The sequence below is a fragment of the Callithrix jacchus genome, chromosome 19 (genome assembly GCF_049354715.1).
Source record: "Callithrix jacchus isolate 240 chromosome 19, calJac240_pri, whole genome shotgun sequence".
Classification (NCBI taxonomy): domain Eukaryota; kingdom Metazoa; phylum Chordata; class Mammalia; order Primates; family Cebidae; genus Callithrix; species Callithrix jacchus.
The window spans coordinates 5459313-5482177 of NC_133520.1; the positions used below are offsets into that span (position 1 = coordinate 5459313).

At 45.6% G+C, this 22865-nt stretch overlaps 1 protein-coding gene across 12 annotated transcripts in view; it reads left to right on the forward strand.

Moving 5' to 3' along the window:
* Positions 1-22865, forward strand: part of SUSD4 (sushi domain containing 4) — a 145532-nt gene that overhangs the window by 91844 nt on the left and 30823 nt on the right. For 6 of the 12 annotated variants that reach the window (XM_078356386.1, XM_078356385.1, XM_078356387.1 and 3 more), the window contains 2 exons: positions 4577-4750; positions 8336-8524. In XM_078356386.1, coding sequence (XP_078212512.1) covers positions 4577-4750; positions 8336-8524 — 363 coding nt within the window. The remainder of the gene's footprint in view (positions 1-4576; positions 4751-8335; positions 8525-22865) is intronic. The other 6 variants (XM_078356384.1, XM_078356382.1, XM_078356383.1 and 3 more) reach the window with 1 other exon arrangement.

A 22865-nucleotide genomic window follows, 5' to 3' on the forward strand; every position in this document is an offset into this window, starting at 1 on the left:
AAGGCTGCTGCCGTACCTCATACTGTTGGCATAATCTGTCTAGCGTGGCCCAGAGCCTCCAGGCAAACAAAGACACTTATCTCAGGCCAGACATTCCAGGGGCTAAAGGTTACCTCCCAGGAGCTGAGGGCAAATGCCTAAACCTCTCGTGGTAAGTTAATCCTTTACTGTACATATGGCAAACCCTTTGAGGATTTAAATCAGATCATGCCTGACCCATGCTTCACAAACCCCAGTAACTCCTTATCACACTAAAATAATTCCCTGCCTAATCTACAGGGCCCTGCATGACCTGGCCTGTCCCTCCCCTTCTTGGTCACTATATTCCAAATACACAGGTCTTTCATGTTTTTAAGGACAGCAGGCCCTTTCCTGGCCTTTGCACTGGCTGTTCCCACTGCCTAACATGTTCTCCAAGATCCACATAATGAATTCTTGTCATTCGGATCTCAGCTTAATAAATGTCATTTCCTCAGGGGCACCTTTCCTATCTACCCAAATTAAAAGAGTCCCTGAGTCAGTCCCTATAATGTCACCTTGCTGTGTGTTCGTCGTGGAAGTGAGTGTTGCCTGTAACTTTCTAGCACCTTCCTCTGTTAACTTGTCCATTGGCAGTCTTCCTCCATTCAAGTGCTGTAAGAATAAGGCACTTGACTCAGTATCCTCAGCACCCAGGACACACTGAGCCTAGAGTGAGTGCTTTGTAATTCACAAAATAGATGAATGAACAGCTGGATGAATAAACAAGCTTTACAAATGCTGGTTTAAACAAAATTAAGTAGAATTCTTTAAAGTAAGACCTTCCCAGCCTTTAATCTACTCCATGGATTGTGAATCTCTGTGGGTGTATTATGTATTCATGTTCCTGGGAACAGTTTCGAGGGAGTATTAATGTCAAAACTTGGTGTGTTGAAGGAATTGGATTCATTTTCATGTATAACTAACTTTCAAAGAATAGTAAATCTATGTATGGCACATTTCCTGTAAGATTTCTTTACTGTTACTATTTCTGCTCCATCCCTTAGGCACTGCTCTCCGCTAACTAATCTGATAAATTAATTTGTACTTGGGTATAAATATGCAATGCTGCCTTAGGATCTTTTACTCCTTCTTTTATTTATTCACTATATTAAATCCCCATTGTGACTGGAAGCAGGGTATAAAAATAATGTCAGTGTTGGGCTGGTGAAAGGTGATTTCCAGAATGGAAGGCTTTGATATCCCTCATGTTACATCCTGAAAGGCCTAGTTATGCTTCATATATGTAAGTTCTAATTGTTGACCAGATTCAACAGGACAGAGCCAGATATTGATCAATATTTTTATAAAGTGCAATGGTACGATCTTGGCTCACTGTAACCACTTCCTTCTGGGTTCAAGCGATTCTCCTGCCTCAGCCTCCCAAGTAGTGGGATTACAGGCATGTGCCACCATGCCTGGCTAATTTTTTTATTTTTGGTAGAGGTGGGGTTTCACCATGTTGGCCAGGCTGGTCTCAAACTCCTGACTTCAGGTGATCCACATGCCTTGACTTCCCAAAGTGCTGGGATTACAGGCATGAGCTACCACGCTCTGCCATCAAAATTTTTTCTATGGATTAGATGAATTTATGCTATAGAAAATTGTGTTATTTTTGTTTGAAATTTCAGAATTGATGAAGATTAGACATTAACTGTCAGATACTAAACTTCCTTTTACTCTAAGATACTAAAGATTCTTTTTTACTATCAAAAGAAGGTCTGTGGTGTTTCACTACCACAGAGAATTCACCAGGAACATACTTTTTTCCAGATTCCCTCTTCTTCCTCCTTCACTCTCCTTCAGGGGGAGGATCAGATGCCAGACTTGGTGGGTAAAGAAATCAGAAAGGCTCTGGATGATGTTTTCTCTGTCAAGGTGAAGTTTCTGATAGAGCTGACTTCTGTTTGTTTTGTACTCATTCCTGAGGCACTGCCCTCCTGGCCTCTTCCCCTTGTTGGGATTTGAACCCTGCTTCTTAATTCCCAGTTGATGTGTGGCTCCTCCCACATAGTAAAGTGGCCTGGCATCACTCCTTACGGGAGCAGGGCACATCATCACTGGGATTCCAGAGGCTGTGAATTCCTGCTAACCCTGTGTCGTATGCTCTGCAATTGTCCTGGTGCCCTGTTTGGGGCAATTGTCCTGGTGCCCTGTTTGGGGCAATTGTCCTGGTGCCCTGTTTGGGGAAACTTGAGCTTTCAAATAGAAGTTGAAAGCATTCTACATTAGACAACACTATGCTGAGAAATCACCCTTAGAAACAAGGCTTGGGTGCTTCTGGTCCCAGCCAGCCAATGTCCACGGGTCCATAATGCCCGAAGGGACACTTCTGTCCATTGACTTTATAGCTGGCCACCTCCTGAGTCTACTAGCTAATAGTTGAACAAGTTTTAAGTCAATCATGAAAATATTTGTTTAGATGTGTAAATTATTGCCACAGTACCTATTTACAGCCAAGATTTTACAGACAGATGCCTTGATAAATGTGTTTTTTATTTGTTGTAATTTCTGTACAGTGCCATTGAAAACACATAATTCACATTTTTTATTAAGAAGGCACCAGCAGTGTGCAAAAAATTGTAGTGATCCTGTGACCCCAGTCAGGATTATTCTGGGATTGGGGTTGATTTGGGGGGAATTCAACTATGTGAGCAGGAAAACTCTTGATTAAACATGAACAGTTAGAAAACCCCTTTTCACGGCCTGAAACACAAACATGAAAGGTAAAACTGGAACCAGAACACAGTCATTCAGCCAGGGATCTCTCTGTTGAAATCATGGGCAAAGGGAAGGCCTGATGACAGGTGTCCTCAGGGAAGGCTGAGCTGCAGGACCGTGCCTCAGGCCTGTTAGCCAGGCGGGCTGTGCACTCGCAGCATGCTGCGGCAGAGGTTCACACAGTTCCTCTCAGCACTCTTTCACCAGGTGTGTGTGCAGGTCAGAAGCTTGGCAGGAGGGTCAGAGAAAGTGAGCAACACAGTCCCTGCTCTCAAGCTAATGGTGGTGACAAAGGCTGAGGTAAGGGCAGACCTGGGCTTAGAAGGATTTGACTTCAGGTGACCCATGCAGGCAATGAACGAGCACCTCCCCTGCATCCCAGCGGCCAGGCTCTCCTCTAACTTGGAAGCCCCCATCTGCCTAAGTCTTTCCCATTGTTGACATCCTATTTTCTGAAGTCTGTTGTGTCATATTTCCCATTTCTCCCAGTAAACCCAGCCCCAACCCCACTTTGTAGCTCCTGGGATGTGCCCTTTTTCAAGCCGTCAGAGCCATCCACCCACTAGCCACAGCTTTTCCCTTCTCTTCCATTCACTTCAGGGTTCCCAGGGCCCAGTGCCTCAGAGCTGGCAGTTCAAAGCTTAGAGCAACTGGAGGTCAGGGTCCCTGTTAGTACTATTCTGGCCATATTGTGGATTCAGTAGGATTTGAGGAATGGATAAGAGACCTACAATGTTTTAAAGGATTGAGAAATTGCTGGAGGAAGTTTCTATGATTAACAAAATGCTGGTCTTGGTTTTTGCCTTGTTTTAAAAAGTTAAGAATCACCAACTTTGGAACATAACCCATCTGTAGGTCATGCTTCCAAACACGTATGCTTATAGAACCAGAAACATTAAACAGAGGTGTGCTCCTAAGAGATGCAGAGAGAAACATCGTGACCCGTGTGCCTAGACCAGATGGGATGACTTGGGCAGTGTTTAGTGTGGAAGCGGGATCCCAACTGGGCAGCAAGGAGCGGAGTGGCCTGGACAGTGGACGGGAAGTAGATGCAGTTGGAAGTGGATAATTAGAACTTGTCTGTTTGATTTGATCTTTCCATCATTTGCTGCGTGCGATGAGCTCCTCATTCCTCCACTGCATTCTCCTCCCCAGTGCCCACGCTTGCCTCTTCTCCGGTACACATGCCTGTTGCTCTTACTCCATTTTTAGGAGGCAGTACAGTGGCCTGCTCTGAGCCTCTGTGAGATTGGCAATAGTATGTGCTGCTCTGTTTGTTATCTCTTTTAAAACAGATAAGGTGGATGGGAAATGCTAATGGCAAACATAGGCACAGCGCAACCCCTGTGCTGTTTTGCAAAGCACATTTTCTTACCAGGCTTAGGGCCAGGCCCCACAGGCAGAGGTGGCATGGCTGGGCGTCTGTGAGACCAGCCCATCAGGCCACACTGTGTTCTGTTCTGTTCACAAACACAGTGAACTATGTAACCAGATTGTTCAGGCGAATCCTCAACGCTTGCCTTTCTTCACTTATTTCCAAAATTGTTCATAAGATCAACTATATGGTTTGAAGTGTCACGGGCGGGAAATAAAGTTCTTTTCGTGGTTGGATCCCCACATCCTGGGTCCCTCTTTTTGAGCCACCTTCTCATTACTCCCATGAAGCCAGCTCTTCTGCTTGTCATTGGCACCTGAGCCTAGTGACATATGAGGTAGCACTTATCAGATTGCTGTATAGGTTGAGACCAAGTCTGAATACAAGAGCTTTCTCGTGAAGCTGTGAACCACAACCATTTTAAAATTCCAAAAATAATGTGTACCTTTTGCAAAATTACAGATTGCCGGATCCCTCAAATTGAAGATGCTGAGATTCATAACAAGACGTATAGACATGGAGATAAGCTAATCATCACTTGTCATGAAGGATTCAAGATCCGGTACCCCGACCTATACAATATGGTTTCATTATGTCACGATGATGGAACGTGGGATAATCTGCCCATCTGCCAAGGTACAGGACTGTTGCTCCAGTTCTCAGCTGGGCTGTTGTTCTCTCGGGCTTACTGTAGACTGTGCACGTGTTTATCTAATAACATGATAGAGACGATGGGGAAAATGAGCAAAGCCATTCACCCCACACGGATCCAGGTGCGTCTTTCCCACAGTTGTCAAAGCTGTTCTTCGAATCTCCATCACCACTCCTTGTAGCCTGCTCAGCTCCATGTACCCAGTTTTAAATAATAAGCAGGAAACACCTCATTTTTAGGACGTTGAATGTCTCCTTCAGTCCAACATATCAAAGGTAGTTTAAAAATCAGAAGACTTGTAACTGGGCTGCTAACACAATGATGAACTGTTACATATTTAATGGAAATAAGAGGGCATTTGTATTTATGTCAGTAGTGGTGAAAATACAGTTAAGGCCAATCTTAAACAGAGGCTGTCTTCTCTCATTTATATATAATGCATGAAGAACAGAAAAATCATCAAATTCAAATTTCATCCACACTACCTGGTGAATATTTATTCCTTTGCATTTTTTAGATTTCCTTGGGCCAATCATAGAGGGCCCTGTTTGTGAAAATAAGCCCTCAAGTTCTGAGTCATTCTGATTTTATTTTTTGACATGTGACCTCGGCCAGAGAACCAAAAAGCCAATGCATAATTCATAACGTGAGGGAGAAGGAGAGCAATCTCATCTGCTCCACAAGTACCAGCGTGCTCAAGCGGGGACGAATGTTAACTTTATGCTTGGAAATCACAACTGGCAGACTCTGATATTGCTTTGGGTGCCCTGTTCTTGGGAATAAATAGATTCCTTACATGAGAGCTTAAGAGTCGTGACCCCTTGAAGGAACGGAGGCTAGAGCATGAGAAGGACGAAAGCAGTCCAGACCATCACACTCCCCTGCTCTCTCCCAGGGACTGCCGGTGTTGCTAAGCATGTTCTGTGTTGCATTTTTAAAGGAGACGTGACTTATTTACGTTTTCAGAAACTGTCTACAAAACAAGCAGCTGGCTGTTAAGTTGGGCCACTTATTCCAATAAACTTTATTACCCGCTGATCCGTTTCAGTCCTCCAGCAGGATCAGAGTGATAGCCAGGACAACCACCCCAGACTCCAGCCACTTCTTCCCTTCCTGTTTCCCATGTAACCTTTGGTTCCCCCATCCTTTCTGTTTCTGTTTCTGTCACTTAAATACAGGATTTTCCTTCAGGAGTTCCTTTTTTCCCAGTGATTAAAAGAAGTACCCTGTGTTGGGGTGCCTCTCGATGTGTCATTTTGAGGCTGTAGAGCCAGGCTTTCCCATTGCTCTTTCTGGCCACTGTTGCCCCCATTCCACTTCCCCTTCCTCAAATCTCAGTCAAGACATTGCTTTTCTAGGTCTGCAGCAACAGAGCCAGCCCGTTACCCCGGAGAGGTATCAAACAACGATGCAAGCCTCTGTCCTACAAAGCAGGTGGGTGGGTGCCCTGGCCTGGGCCCTGCCCTCTACTGCACCCCACACCTGCTGCACAGAATGATAGGTCCTGCCTGCTGGGGCTGCCGCTGCTCCAGTGTTGCTCACTGCTTGCCTGGCTCACCATAGGGAATGAGGAACTGAAGTTGCCTTGGGCAGCCTGACACCCCTCTGAGCCCCCAGGGGGAATATAATTGGCCCCTAGGAGTGACATTTCATTCTCTAACTTTTATTTGCACCTATAGATCCAGGGGCTAACACCTGAGGAGGCCTCTCTTTATTATCTAGAAGTGCAAATGGAAATCACGTTGAACTATTGAGTTGAAGCCAGTTTTCGACGGTTATATTTAGGACAGGCTGTCTCTAACCAGGAGAAAGCATATCTTTCCTTCTCCTCTGATTAACTGCACGAATTATAACCCCACTCTGAGTCAGAGTTAGTTTTTATTTCAGAGAAACGAGCTTATCTGTGTGGGTAGTTTAGAACTACAGCTCCTTCCTAGGAAGAAGAGCCGGCACGATCATTTGTGCTCACTGATTTGAACTACGCTTACGGGTTCTAAGGCTCTCACTTGTTCATGTTAATGCGCTTATCTTTTTTTCTCATTTATTGAGTTTGTTTATTATTCCTGATCCCCAGCCTCCTCCTTGCCACATAAACACACGTACACTTCACTTTATTATGAGCATTGTCCGTTTATAGCTCACAAAATAGAAAACCACCAATAATAATCTAAGGTTATGAGCCCGTCTACAAAGATGGCTGAGTTCCCTACCTTTTAGGGTATGGTGCATCCAAAATGCTGGCCAGTTCAAGACTGTGGTCTGCAGAGCTCCATGGCCCCAGGACATAGTAGTGCAGGATGGGCGCTGCCCGACCCCGAGAGTGAGTGCCTCAAATTCTGCACCCGTCTCACCCCCACCTGCTCTGACGCACAGACACCATATACTGGGGTGTCAACCAAAGCAGTTTGCTGAGAGATCCCTTCAAGATACTTACAGCATGCAACAAAGTCAGCTTAGGAGAAGGGTTTGCTCGTTCGCTGCCGTGCATGGGACACATACAATCTGTATCTGCTGACTGGGAAGGGAAAGTGGGTATTTTCATTATACATTATTTACTTCACACACAGTTAGTTCTCTCCTGGAAGAGCACCAGCTCTGCAATGTCATTATTCCCTCCAGTGAAATTGCTGAAGCAATAAGAAATGCCGTGATCACAGTGGATGCCACACACAACAGAATTCTTTGCCACTAGGAGTTTTCTGCTGGGCTGCACAGGGTTCAGGGCAAACAGGCAGCTTAGTGTCTCACAGAAGGAGTGTGGGATCCAGGTCCCACTTCCACGCTGATTGCACCCAGCGTGCTGTGCTTGATGCACAGACTCAGGACAGCAGTGGTTCTGAGTGTGGTCCCAAGACCGGCAGCAGCAGCAGCAGCAGAGCCTGGATGTTGGCAGTACAGTCATCAGGCTCCCTCTGCCTCTTCTCGAGTCTGAGAACCACTACACTGCAGGATTCCTCATCTATTTTACATAAAACACAACTGGATTTTCAGAAATGTAAGGGCACCGTCTCAGGCAGATTTCTGTCCCATAATCCACTATAGCGGAATTGAGTTTGGAACTTAAGCTTCCCAAGCTGCTCTCACCACCACTGAAGCCACTGGTGGCGTCTCTTTCCTCTTACAGCACCTCAGTGGTTCTCAACCTGGCCAGCACATCAGATTACTTAGGGAGCTTTAAAAAAAAGATAATGATCCCCAGCTTTCTGCAGATCCTGGGATGGGGCCCGGGCACTGGTGTTTTGTAAAAGCTTCTCAGGTGTTGCTGAAATGCAGTCAGAGCCACAACAGTCGGCCTGGGGGTGTGCAATCCACAGTCAGACACTCACCACCCTCCCTCCATCCTAACTACTCATCTGACCCTCTTGGTGCCATTTGCAAATAGCAGAGCGAATACCTGCATGATAACTAGAATAAGAACCTGAGTATTTGGAACCAAGGTGCTTCATTCTTCAGGGGTGGTGCCACTTTCACAGTGGGGGAATCCTAAAATGTTCCAGCATTCTGTGTGACTTTTCAATGTACAGAGATGACACAGTGGAATCTTTCCCTTTCCCTTTCACCTTCCACAGGCTGCCTGAGACCTCTAGCCTCTTCTAATGGCTACGTGAACATCTCCGAGTTCCAGGCCTCCTTCCCAGTGGGGACTGTGATTGCCTATCGCTGCTTTCCTGGATTTAAACTCGAGGGATCTGAGTACCTCGAGTGCTTACACAACCTTATCTGGACGTCCAGCCCACCCCGGTGCCTTGCTCTGGAAGGTAACACATATCATTCTTTCGGAAGTTATATTTTGTATTATGAAAGGAGGAAGAAGATCAATAGGGGGAAGAGCTGCAAATCATGGTTGGCAATAACTTTTCTTCTCTGAGTGCATCTTCCTCACCTTTGTCCAGAGCAGAGATCAGCTGCCATGAAGCCACAGGTAAAACTAGACATAAAACTTGCTTCCCTCATCTTTAGCCTGAAAGAGGAGAGCAGATAAAAGAAAAAGTTGCAAGCATCAAAGGTTACATTACAAAATGTTGCAAAGTTAAATGAGATGTCTTCAAAAATTAATTTTCTCTCTACCAAAAGAAAACAGATTGTATCATGGCGTCATTAATCTCACCCCTCGTTTTATTGTGTGTCGATGTTTCTTCCATATTTCCGTGCACTTTATGGCTTAGCTGTAAGTGTTTTGCCGCAAGCACGCCCTTGGACGCCTGAAAGCAAGAGCTGTTTCGTCTCTGTTTTTATTAAATCTGTATGACTATGGATTGCGATTCACCGAAGACCTCTAATCAGTAGTATGAAGTAGTGAGGGGGACGGGGCTTCCATCGGCAGAGTCAAGGCAGTGTCTGCAGGAGAAAAGTCCATAAACACTTCTGCCAGGCAAGTTGGATATGCTGATTCAGCTCGTGCCTTAAGTCAGGTCTCGAAATTATGCCCGAAGAGAACAAACTCCAATGTGTTTTTTGGCATCTGAGTATAGTGGGTAGGAGGGGCCGAGGGGTCTATATGGGGAAAGAAAAAGAAAACTCAGATCAGGAGCCCCTATTCGCAGCCTTGTTTGGGAAACAAAGCAAAACAATGGAATATGGAAGCAAATGAGTTCTTGCAAGTTTACAGCACCTCTGCAAGCGTGCACTTCCGTGGGAGGAAGTCAGGGTAGGATGTGTGTTGTGGAGGACGACTGTTGCTCAGAAGGATGAGACAGCGTCTCTAGAGATGTGGAGTATCGTTGGCTGGAGCCATGGAATCTCTTTGGTGAAGGGTGGGGAAAGGAGGGAAGGGAGTGAGAATGCCAGCCCTTCCCATTGGTTTTGGCAAACTCCTAGGCTGGTCACTAGAACTCCCCTCACCCTACTTCCCACCCATCCAAAAACCCGCGGGGAATTGGAGCCTAGCCTAGAGATGCCAGATGAAATACAGAATACACAGGTAAACTTGAATTTCAGATAAATAAATAATGTTTTAATATGAGCCTGTCATAAATATCATATGGGACATACTTAGTATAAAAAATATTCTTCACTTATCTGAAATTCAAATATATTAATAACTGAGTGTCTTGAATTTCTATTTGCTAAATCTGGTCACCTTAGCCTCAAGGGACAAGGTCATTCCCTTTGCTTCCAGTGGGAATAGCCTTCCTGTTGTCTGGGTGCTGCTGGTAGGCCATGGACGTCTGATGGAAGGGGCTCTTCCCTGGTTCTGGAGACTTCTCCCTGCTCAAATAACCAGACAGAGAGGGCCCTTTAAAGAGATCATTATTATGATTTTATCAATTTGAAATGCCTGTTTTCAAATATTTTCAAATTTGGTTTAAATGTGTTTCAAGCAGTCAGGTTCTGATAAGCTTTATTTTGGGACTTGAAGAGGAGTCTTTGTGGAGCCTAGAGAATGTGACATGGATGGGCATAAAACAAGTTCTAAGGTTATAAGCAGGGAGCTGAGAGTGGCTTTGGGTGGAAAATGAGCCTTCCGGCCTAACAGGTTCCCTTTCCTGTGCCATCCTCCACTGTGGATAAATGGGAAGACGCTGGCTGACAGCTGCCGGCTCCAGGAAGGCCACTTAATGCCTTTTTCCCTAGGGTTTTTGTTTTTTTAATAAGGTTTTTGTTTTTTTACATCTCCGTTTTCAATAGGCATCCGTTTAAATTATCTGATGGCTCCTTTCAATGCCACACTGGCTAAAGGTACAAAGCAGTGATTCTAAACTTGGAGACACAGAGGGGACTAAAGGATTATTTCTTTCAAGACTTGATAGAAACTGGGTTAAATTAAGCAGTGGGTTAAAATAAGAAGTAAGGATTTGTGAACAGTTACCTGGATGTGCCTGGGGTTAGCATGTCTTTTATTCTCGCTTTAATTGTGTATCATCTTTTTAAAAGACAGTGCCTTATTTATGCAATGTTGTTATAGGGTATTCAACGTGGAGGAACTGTCACAAGGGAATCGACCCTTTTAATAGATCACCCCCACTTTTCACCCCTCATCTTTCTGTCTTCCTAAGCATACAGTTTGCACAATCTGATTTTTCTTGATGACATGGTGAAAATTACTGCACTGGGCTGTGGAATTATGATGCTCTAAGGAGCTTTTAAATATATCAGGGCTCTCTGACCCCTGCAGTAATGGTGTGGACAGTTCTGCTGTGGAAGTCTTTCTCTTTGAGTTTTCTGTCCCTTTCCCGTTCCTCTTTCACCATCAGTCCCTCCGCTGTCAATGTGCCGGTCACAGTCAAGGTACCTATCGGTGTGGCTGTCCCTCACCCCCAATTTATTTTCTAAACTGCTATGAGCCAGGAGATAGGTTCAGCAGGCTGATCATGGAGGGAGCACAGCATATTGATTACCATTGCAGGCTGACCTCAGACAGACTGACTTCACATTCCAGCTGTCCTACTTAATCACTTTTACCTGGGGCAAGCCAGGTAGCCTCTATCAGCCTCCATTTCTTCCTCTGTAAAATGGGAGTGATGGGGCCCACCTGCTTTATGGGAACAGGAGGAGTCAGTGAGGTAACAAATCTACCCATTTATTGAAGTGCCCAGCCCGTAGTATGTGATCAATCACTTGTCCGTTGTCATTGATGCACTTAGAGTTTTATATAAAGTCACAATAAACAGGAGGGAATCTAGCATGATTCTCTGTGAATACAGTGTCCAGGCTTTTTAGACATGTACATTGTGACACTGTTTTGGGTTGTACAGGTACTATTTTGCATATTCTTAGCTGTGTCTATATATGATGACTCTCAGATAGCAAGGGGAAATACTGAACAATAAGAACAGCCAGCATTAATTTTGAGAGCTTACTACATAGCGTCAGGCTACTGCTGAAAGGGTTCGACACAGCGCCCACTTTAACCCTTGTACTGCCCTCTGGAAGCATATACTGCCAACCCCTTTAGCTGCTGAGCAAAGCCAGCCTTCTAAACGTTCAGGAACTTGCTCAAAGTCACACAGCTAGGAAGAGAGGGAGCCGGGACTGCAGCATGGGTCTTTGTCACTTCAAAGCTCATATTCTTAATCACATTGTCGATCTAATATGTTCTGATGACAACCTAACAGGGGAAAGTAATTTGATACTTTTATAGGCATTTTCTTAAAGCAAATAATGATGATCATAATTACTGCATAGGAAAGAACTTGTCTTTCTAGTTTGGTTATCCTCCCCGAGAAATCCCAGCAGCAGGGGACCATGAGGGCAGGGGAGGCTCTGCTGCCACCCCACAGTGCCCATTCGTCTCCCAGGTGGCGGTGGAACCCCCCTTCAGCCAGTGAGCCAGGCAGAGGTTGTTGTAGTCCTTTTACAGATGAGGACACGTCCCCTTGGAGAATGCCATGACTTGTCCCGCCCCTCCAATTCTTGGTGCGTGCTCTGTGCCTCATGGCACCTCCTCTCTCTAGCGAAGTGGAAAGCACTTTGTGAGGGTCAGCATTTGAGTGACAGCTATCATACTCACATGTCAACAGTCTCATAATTGATACCTGGCTTCTTGAAAGAGTTGATAATTTAGAAGGAAACGCTTTGGCAGTGTCACCAAAGGTGGCAAAAGTTCCAAAGCCCAGTACGAAGGTGTGGGTCATGTGTTTTGACGCCTGTGTGGTTGCATCCATGGATAGTGGGAAGATTCTGGAGCATTTGTGGATCCCCATAGCTGTGTTGTGGGATAAAGCATCCAAAATTTCAAAGCATTGAACCAGAAGGATGGCTACAATGTTTTAAAATCAATGACTGTATAAAATTGGAGCTGGAAGGAGTTTCATGTGTCCCTATGGGTCCCTGTCTTGCTGTGGGCCTGTGTGCTTCATGGGTCCCTGTGTGTCTCTGTGGCCCTGTCTTGCTGTGCACCTGGGTGCCTTGCCTCGTCTGTGTGTATCTTAGCACTTTCACTCTTGGGTTCCCTCATCCCTGTGGCCCTCACTTCCATCTATCTCTTTTGTGTGTGCACACACATGCACACATTGAATGCAAGAAATCTTCTTTAAAAAAAGCTCTGACAATAAATATGGGGAATTTCTCACTGTTAAGTGCCAAGAACTCTGTTTATGTTGTCAGCAGTGATTATTGAACACCTGCTAGGCTCAGAGCAACACCGAATTGGGCACTGGGTAATTACATAGGAAGGAAAGGACATAATTCCTTGCTTTGAAGAGTTTACAGTCTAGCAGGGAAAACGAGATGACAAAGTCTGTTACCTAGAGAATAGCGTCATTACAGATGGCAGCCACATACACACACAGCTACTTTTACCAAGGGGCACATGGAGGCCTCTGCATTTGGAGAGGGTAGAAGGACAGTTTCAGGAGGTGATGTCACAATTGCAAAATGAAATTTTCTACCCAGGGATTGATGGCATTTTTGTTCATTTTCCCCAGAGACCAAACAATAGCATGTTTCTGTCTTTTCTTTGTCCACTTGAACCTTGGGAAAAGAGAAGATCTGAACATCTCACTCCTGTGGAAGGACTCTGCATTTTGAAACGTGGCAGAGCTCATCGATATAGTGGCAGCCTGCCTTAGCGTGTGCGAGAGGCTCCAGCCCGGTGGTTTGAGGAGCAAAACAATAAGTAAATGAACCAACGACATAGCACATAGCTGCAGGGCTGACGCAGACAGACATGGGGCAGTCTAGGAAGAAGAGGTACTAACCACCCAGAATCCCCTGGAGGCTGTATGGGTGGGGCTGTGAGGGCCGCTGGTTATGCACGGCTGCAGTAGAGGGCTCTTCTCGATGGGGGGACAGGACCACCCAAAACCCTTTATTATCTAGAACATTCTCTTCACATTCAGGTTTCAAACAGCCTGGAAGCGGCCCAGAGGTGCTGGGTATCCACTTATAGAAATTTCTGGGGGCAGTTCTTTCAACAGCAGAGATCACAGCACTGTGCCTCTTTGAGGCACATTGCAAGGGTCAGAAGAACAGATGATGGAAGCAAAATCTTGGAATTTGGGGTCCTTAATTGTAGCTGCCACCCACTTAAAGATTCCTGTTTCTCTAAGTGCTAAATTAGAGGACTTAGGATCCTGGATCCTTTATCCAGAAGTCCTTCCTTCAACAACTCTCTAGATAAAAAGATGGAATCAAATCTAGAAAGGACCTAGGGAGATTAGAGTTTTAAAAGAAAGAAACCAAAACCACTGGCACATGCTATTTCGCGTAAGCGCCTCTGAGGTGTATGTATTCATTCAGCAAACATTTTTATGCCTGTATGCTGAGTATTTTGCAAGATCCAGTGCAAACAGTGGCAAACGAGTTGTGCAAAGTCTCTGTCTCCCTGGGGCTCACATGGCCTGTATTGCTATTCCTGAAATTGCACTCTACATGTAGGCAGAGCTAGGTTCTAAATATTCCATTTGTAAGTTATCCAGGGCCTCCTGCAATAGAGAAGATTGTTACCTACACTGAAGGCCACCTAGAAGGAGTTCTAAAGCAAGGTCTCCATGGTTTCAAGAGAACGGGGAGGGGTGGGTGGGCAAGTCACTCTTTGCTTTGTGGGGTCGGCTCTGAGACGTGATGCCTGGTCTGCTTTCAGAAGGCAGCCGGGTTTTCAGGGAAGGCAGTGAGCTTGGTCCCAGAGGCCCCAGGGAGTCTGGTCTGCTTGTTTTTTTGCTTTTCCCAAATAGGGGAATAATTCACTCTAGCATCTGCAGGTACCTAAGGTTTCATTTGTAATGACTTGGGCAGTGGCTTCCCCGATGCTGACATTTTCAAAAGACTTTTTCAGCCTCGTGGCTGGCATTTCTCCTAGGAACAAGTAAACCTGACCCCATCAGAAGCCAAACATCTAAAAGTTTTGGTTTTGAAATCTGACCAGTCCCCAAACCCAGAATACCCCAAGTGATTCCCCCCAGCCCCATTCATCTCAGAGCCCACATGGACAGAGATGGAGTTTCAATCAGACAGCATCCAATTCAACCACAGGGAATGTAGCAGTGTGATTTCCTAAGAACCTACACATGCCCAGGGGTCCTTTTAGCTCTGTATCCTTTTATAAGAAAAGGAGGAAAAATAAACTGAAGAACCTTGTTTGGCCAAATGTGAAATAACTTGAAAGGTTCCAATTTGGGATCAAAACTCAGAACCGGCTTGGATGTGGAGGGCCCCCTAGCTCTCCAGCTGCATTTGTCGTGTACTTTGTTCCCGAGTCAAAACACGTTCAGGTACAAGAGGCGCCTGAAGTGATTTCACCCTCCAGGAATCCTGCCTTCACTCAGAAGTGCCTCAGAACTTCAAAGTGAATCCTGTGTAGGGAACAGGAAAGACACAGCAGAGAATCCAGGCCTCCTTGGATGGCAGAGCCTACCCTGCTCCTAGAGGCAGGCTGCAGGGGACACTCAAAAGGGGTGTGATGAGGGCCCACCCTGGGACAGGCTGCTCCCATTTTACAAATGGAAACTCCAAACATAAAAAGGAGTCCATACTGTTCCCAAGAAGGTGGTAAATTCCTGTTCATGATAAGGCCCAGTGTCACTTCAGTCACTTCCCCAGACCCGTGTCAGGGACACTCTATTCTCCCTCTGGAGTTCCCATCTTCCTCCTGCCACCTGTCGCCAAGCATGTGGCAGAGATGCAGAGGCTCTCAGCTCCCTGCCTGGTGATCCGCAGTGAGAAAGTGTTGGCTCAGATCTATCCTTTGATAAGACTGTTCTGCGTTGGATTTGAAGTCGCACATGGGAAATGACAGAATGAAAGTCATATCGGGGATTTCATGCCACCGATGCTGAATTACTGGTCACAGAACACAGAGCTTAGACATCACCAGCTTCCCTCTCCCCTAAGCTAACCTGCTGTACCCCAGTGTATCCTTGTAGAGATGAATGGGCAGTGCCAGAGAGGAGCAGGCTTGGCCACAGTGGTGGCCTGGGAGCACCAGTCAAGGTCCTGCATCTGCCCTGGGCTCTGGCACCATCAGGCTGCCTTGAGTAGGGAAGGCCCATGCCACTTGATCTTCACTCCTTGCCTACATTTTTTTTTTATTTGTAAAAATTTTTTTGTAGAGACTTTGTCTTGCTACAATGCCCGGGTTGGTCTCAAACTCCTGGCCTCAAACAATCCTCTCCCAATGTGCTGGGACTACAGGCAAGAACCACCACACCCCGCCCCTCTTCTACATTCTTGTGCAGGGAGAAATAATATTTCAAATTTCTTCCTCCTGTGAACAACTGACTCTGTGGCAGAAAACACCTCTTTCCTCCCTGCGCTCCTGGCCCTGGCACATGCTTTATATCCTACGCATTGCAGCTGTTGTAACTAAAACTTCCTTTGATTCATTTGACATTTTTGGATGCCTACCTTATGCCGGGCACCATGCAGGTGGTTTATTACATGACCTCTCCTCCTAACAGCGGTCACGAGAAGCAAGTGTGGTGCCAACCTGCAGATGAGGAAACTGAGGTTCAGACAGCCCCACTGCTCCTTCCCCAAGGTCATTCTGCCCAGCACAACCCAGCCCCTGTGCCTCCTGAGCCCACACCTTCTGCTGACACTGTTCTTCTCGTCCTTCTAAAACACAGACTGCCTGCTGGAAATTTTGATCTGGGTTCTAATCCTAGCTCTGTCCATTTCCTCAGATGGAATGGAAAGGAGTTGGAAGAGTTGATCTCAGAGGCTCCTTCCTGGTGGTCACATTCTTTGAATCCACACTATTCCCAGAGAGGCTGCCCTGTTCCTGGCTGGGTCTGGGAGGCAGGTGGCAAAATGAAGGGGAGAGGTGCTAGGAGAGCTTCTCCCCACGACGCTGGCTAACAGAGTTTCCCAGAAACTCATTTATACAGTCAACCTGTGAGCCTGGAGCCATCCGCAGGAGGGGAGCAGCAGGAAAGGAAGAGATGTGTGTTGAGGGTCATCTTGGTAGCAGGCACTTCACCTGCTATCTTTAGTCAGCCTCTAGGCAACTCCAGGTATTGCTATCCTCTCTTTTCAGATAGGAAGTGGGCCTGGTCATATCCCTTGGCATTAGGGAGTAGGCTGCAGAGCTAAGCTTCTAAACCAGCCCTGACCCGACCCCCAGGCTGTGCTTCTTCCTGTACTGACTGCCTTCCGTCGGAGAGACCATCCCCGCCACCTGAATAGTCTGTGCAGCCACCCATTGATGACTTATTTTCCACTAATGTTCTCAGGAACCTGAATTTTTATCATGTAAAAGGTTTTGGAGGAGGGAGAGGGAAATACCATGTGATCTGCCCTGAGCGTCTCTGTTTACAGTGGTGAGCAATGGGGGAATTTTCATTTCTTCCTTCCCTCCCTCCCCTCCTTACCAGGTAAGGCTCTGGTGCCAACCAGGGATATACAATATGCCAAGTGGCCAGTGCTATTAGAGATTTGAGTCTTGCACACTTCTGCGTAATGATAATAGCAGTGACCACCTGGACACTGAACAGTCGCTCAGCCTCCCGCAGTTCTGCACAAACCCGCTGACCAGAGGCGTGGTCTCAATTAGCCTCTTCTGGGCCCTCAAGCTCCCTGCAGTCTTATCAGTGACCCCGTCAGCAGCTGGACCCAGCATAAAATTGAATCGGCAGAAAAGGGGAAAAAAAGGCAGCAAATGCCTTTTTTACTTGATATAGCAGGGGGCCTTCTTTCCATGGGACAGTAGAGGGAGGGCTTCTGATTTATCTGCATGCCCTAAGCTCTGCCCTTCCCTCTCCTCCTCTACCTAATACAAAGTTAGGTAGTGCTTCAGCAGGGGTTCTGGATTATAAGGCTCTAAGGACCTGGGAGTCCCTGGGAAGCAAGGAAGGCCTCAGGTAGCTCCTGTTCCAGACTTGGCCAGCCCCAGTGGCTCTGTTTTATATATTTACATATTATGTTCTTACTCAAGATTTATTTGAAGGAAGAGCTTGCCAGCATGAAATATGAAAATCATTCATCAGGTTCTGCCTCCTTGGGAACTTGAGACCAGAGCAATGAAATGATTTGCTTGGGTCACACAAACCTCCCACCCACCATCTCTTTAGACTCCCAGCCTTCAAGGATGTAAGTAGATAGTTAATTTATAATCCTAATTAGGAATCCAGCTTACATCAGTCAAAGTCTTATGAGATTTTTAGATCTTATTCTCAAAAACAAAAGAATCTTCAGTTCCCGTTGAAAATAAATGTGCGTTCCCTGCGCCTAGGAAAGAGAACATCTCAGGCCCTTTCCCTCATGTGTTTCTCCATGTCTGAAACAAACAGAGGTCCCTTTGTGAACTCAGAATGAATTCTATGACCTGGGCACACAAGTGAGTACATACCGTCCCCTTTTGCCATTTTGTTCTCTGGCAGTGAAAATTCTATATCTGGTGCTCTGTGTTCCCAGCACCTTGCCTGCGACCCTGGTGGGTTTTGATTAGAGGCAAGTGCTGAATAGAAGTGATCCTGTTAATTTATTGTTCACAGCAATAGTAAATTATTCTAATGCCGTTCCCACGTACTGTTCATATATTACAGCAGAGTGATCACCAGAAAATAGCTGCTTGCATGCCATGCAGCCTTCTCAAGGATCGCTGTGCTCAATTTTCTCTTTTTCCTTTACAATAAGTAATTGCCACTGTAGCTGCTGCTGCTTCTTAGCCACGCATCTCTCTTGTACTCAAGAGAGGTGTCATGACATCAAGAAGCGTCATTATTCTTTTTTTTGTATATCAAATCCAGAAACACTGATCTTTTTGTCTTAAGAAAACCGAGAGACCTTACTTCTCTTCTTCAAGTAGATCTAAGTCCTCAGGCGTTCCTGCGATTGCTTTCTAGATTCTTTTTCTCTTGAGTTTTCTGATTCCCGACATGATAGGTGGTCCTCATCCTCTCTCCAGATCCACTGTTCACTACTTAGGCCCGTTAGCAGGCTCCTGCCTCAGCACCTTGCCTTCCTTTTAGCCCTGCTGGAAACACACAACCATTCACCCTCTGTATCTCCTGGACTCCTAAATATATGCTTTTAAAAAAATATTTCATGTAAGTGCAGAGATTAAGACTGAGGTCAAAGGAGGAAGAGAGCTGATTCTTCTCCCACTGAAGGGGAAACAAAGCTGAAAGCTTCATTGCTTTGAACTACTTCTCCCACCAAATCAAGAAATAAAGAGAACACCTAAGGGAGGATTCAAATAGCCCCCTCGCCCCACCATTCAAAGATGGGATCTCACAAGGCCCAAGCCCAACTCCACCCAAGCCCGCATCCCCTGGTTCTCACCTGGGCAGGTAGCCTGTCCCAGGCCTGCATGAGCCTGGAAGGCTTCCCTGTTTGCAGCAGGGTGTGGGGAACAAGTCCCTTTCTTTCACTGGGTTCACAGTTCTCACCAAAATACAATCTTCCTTTGCCCTGTAGTCCCCTCCTGTTTTTGCCAATCCACAGACATGCAAGCTGAGATCTTTATTTTGTGATGCTTAAATGTCAGGTTACTGAAGGAAGTGCAGAGCTAAGCAACAGCAAAGCTGTGACCAGGGGTATGAGCCTCTAGCTTGTGCCAAGAGCGTGACTTCATTATGCTCAGAAAATAGATGACGGTACAAATGGGAAATTCTCAGTGTTTGTCCTTAAACTCTAGAGTGCCTTCTTCATCCCTGCTCCAGGCAGGATTTATTTCTTTCTTTCCTCTCTGGGAAGTAAGATGACTTGTATTTCATAGTAATAAAACCTCTTGCAATCAGGTGGAACACAGAAGGTAATAAATCCCTTCAGTCACTTCAGGGGCCTTTTTCAGGCTGGGAGTCACTCGGCAATATTTGGCATGGTGTTTAGGGTCATTCCTCGCTGTTATTCTGTCCTTCCTTCTCCACCTCAGTTCCCACCCCCATCTCCACTTTTCTCCATAAACCATTGCCACAATTCCCTGCCTTTTCTCGTGGAGCAATTAGACATTTGGAGTGATGGGTGGGCAAAATAGTCACACCTTTCTATCCCTATCTTTATGTCTCATGTCATTCATGTTCTTCATAGAAACAGTAACCATAATACCTATTTCATGATTATTTTCTTTTTTTTGTACTTTAGGAAGTCTTTTGTTGTTTTTGGTTTAGATTCTGTAAAAGTATAATGCCTGACTCTAAACCATACCCACATTCCTCTACAGTTAGAGTGTGCAGAGGGGACAGTGCCTTCATCCCATCGCTCATCTCTTTTTTCTTGTGGCTTCTGAAGAAAAGTCTAGGACTTTCTTTACATTCTGGCCAGTTTGTCCTTTGACAGATGAGAACGTAATGCATTTTTGTTTCTCTTTCTTTTTTTGAGATGGAGTCTTGCTGTGTTGTCCAGGTAGGAGTGCAGTGGTGCGATCTCAGCTCACTGCAACCTCTGCCTCCTGATTCAAGAGATTCTCCTGTCTCAGCCTCCCCAGTGGCTGGGACTGTGGGTGTGCACCACCACACCCAGCTGATTTTGTATTTTTAAGTAGAAATGGAATTTCACCATGTTGGACAGGCTGGTCTCAAACTCCTGACCTCAGGTGATCCACCTGCCTTGGCCTCCCAAAGTGCTAGGATTACAAGCATGAACCACTGTGTGCTCCCCCTGATGTATTTTCTAGCCCCATCTCCTCCATTCATAGGAAGGGATTTCACAGGTCCAGGCCTTAAAAAGGGGAAGCATGACTGGAGTTTAAAAAAAAATTGTAGTGAAATTCAGATTTTAAAACTAGTCCTTAGCTTAAGCTATCACAAGTAAACACCTATGCCTATGTCGGTCTGTATTTTTATGCTCTAAGTATATTATTCTGAGGGAAATTCTTTTGAATTGGGAAGAAAAGTTAATTTGTAGGAAGCTGGGAAGCCGAGAATTCTATAGCCAACCATGGCTAAAGCAGCATGCAAGTGGGCCCTTTGCCTGCCCTCCTGCTTGACATTTTTCAAGACTCTGTGGCCCTTGGAGTTCCCATGGGGGACTCTGCTGTCCCCAGCCTGATTTCTGCTGTTGCCGTGTTCCCTGGTGTTCGCTCCAGTCTCTGTCCATCATCATGTGGAGTTCTCCTTTGGTGCCTGTCTTCACATGGCTGTCGTCCCTCTGTTTTTCTCACCTCTTCCTGTTATAAGGACACAAGTTGATATGTTTTGGATGTTGTTTCCTCTAAATCTCATGTTAAAATATGATTCCTAGTGTTGGAGTTGTGATCTAGTGAGAGGTGACTGGATCGTAGGGGTGGATCCCTCATGAATGGCTTAGTGCCATCCCCTTGGTGATAAGTGAATTCTTGCTCCAAGTTCACATGAATCTGGTTGTTTAAAATCATGCGGCATTTCCCCCCCATGTCTGGAACCCACTCTTGCCATGTGACACACCTGCTCCCCTTTGCCTTCTGCCATGATTAGAAGCTTCCTGGAGCCCTTGCCAGAAGCAGATGATGGAGCCATGCTGGTATAGCCTGCAGAACCGTGAGCCAGTTACTTTTCTTTATAAATTACCCAGTCTCGGGTATTCTGTTATAGCAACATAAGGATTGGATTAAGGGCCCATCCTACTATGATATGACCTTGTCTTAATTACATCTGCAGTTACCCTATTTCTAAATAAGCCCACATTCACAGGTACCAGGACTTCAACATAAAAATCTGGGGGGTACCCAATTCAATCCACCACACATGCTCTTCCTGCCTTAGCTTTGGAAGAAGCAAACTCTCTTCTGTCTTCCCTCTAGCTCTTGCTCCCAGGTTTAAAGGACTGTCTTCAAATCTTCCCCAAACCCCAGTTGGTCAGCATCCTTTGGCCTGCCCACAGCCCTTTCCTGAGCTAGCCTCTCCTCTAGCCCAGTAGACCACACCCTGCTTATACCAGCTGAGCCAAACAGAGGCTTCCCTGTATCTGTCAGGGTTCCTCTAGCTCTCTTTTCTTCTAGCTCTGGAGGCCTCAAGGCTTTTCTGAACTCTAACCCCATTGTGCATAATACATGTCTTAGCAGATAATGAAATCATTGCTCTTCCACCTGGCTCTTGGGAGGCAGTATGCTCCCTTTCTCCTGTGCTCACTTCAAACCCATGGCATGACTCGGTGAGAGGCGGCAGCTGTGAAGCCAGCAGCACGTAAGGTCCAGTCCCGGCTCACTGTTTGTTTGCTGGATGACCTTGGGCAAATAACTTCACCTTTCTCAGCCTCAATTCCCTTATCTGTGCAAATGAGGCAGTAGCAACACCTGCTCTGCGAAATTGTGGAAATTGTCGCTAGGGTTAAGTGAAATAGTGTGCATGTGCTGCTCACAGCAGGTTCTTGTGAAACGAAGAATTTACCATTTACTTTACTGCTTCTTTGCTACTCACATGTCCTCTCACTGGCCCACAGTGTAGCTAGTGATGGTCACTGTCGCTTTCTATTTTGCATTCAGGCACTTTGTGCTCGCTGATTCACGGATATTATTTCTAATTATTATAAACTTCCTGCAATAGGTATTACTATTCTCATTTTACAGATCATGGAAACCAAAGCTCAGAAAGAGCATGAAGATAAAATGAACAAAAATGAAAATAAGATGAGAAAGTAAAATGCCCAAGGTCATGGCCACTCAGTGTTGAGCCGGGATTTGAACCCAGGAAAGTGCACCTTTGCACTAGAGGCAGTGTGAAGCTGCCTCTCTGAGGTCTCATTGATCCACTGATTCTTTATGTCTTCTTAGCCTGTCCTTTCTCACTTTTTCACACTCACTCTTTCTCCTATTTCGTTCTCCCAGCTGACTTTTCCCTTTCTCTCTCTCTTTTCACCATCCATGTCTTCTAAGCCAGTCTTCTTAAATTTGTTCAGATGTCAGTAAAGCATGATGCATTTTGCAGAATAGCATGCATTTTTTTGCAGAACACTAAGAAATACTGATAAAATTAATTCTATCATGTAAACCTTAGAATGACCTTTGCTAGTAGAAAATGTGGCTGTTTATTTTCTATGTATAATATAGAACTTATTATAGAAGTAGATATAATATAGAACCCGTAAGTGCATACACACATACACTCAAGCACAGCTAGGAACAAAGCATGACCAATTGCTTCCTACTATTCTTAACTCACTACTCAATTATGTATTTCTTCATCTATTAGGACTTCCTAATAGACAAGAATAAGAAGGCAGTAAGTATTTTCCTAAAAATGGGAGGAGAATTCGAGGCTTAGAAAATTGGGTACATAAATGTATGTGTGTCTGCGTGGCACTTTG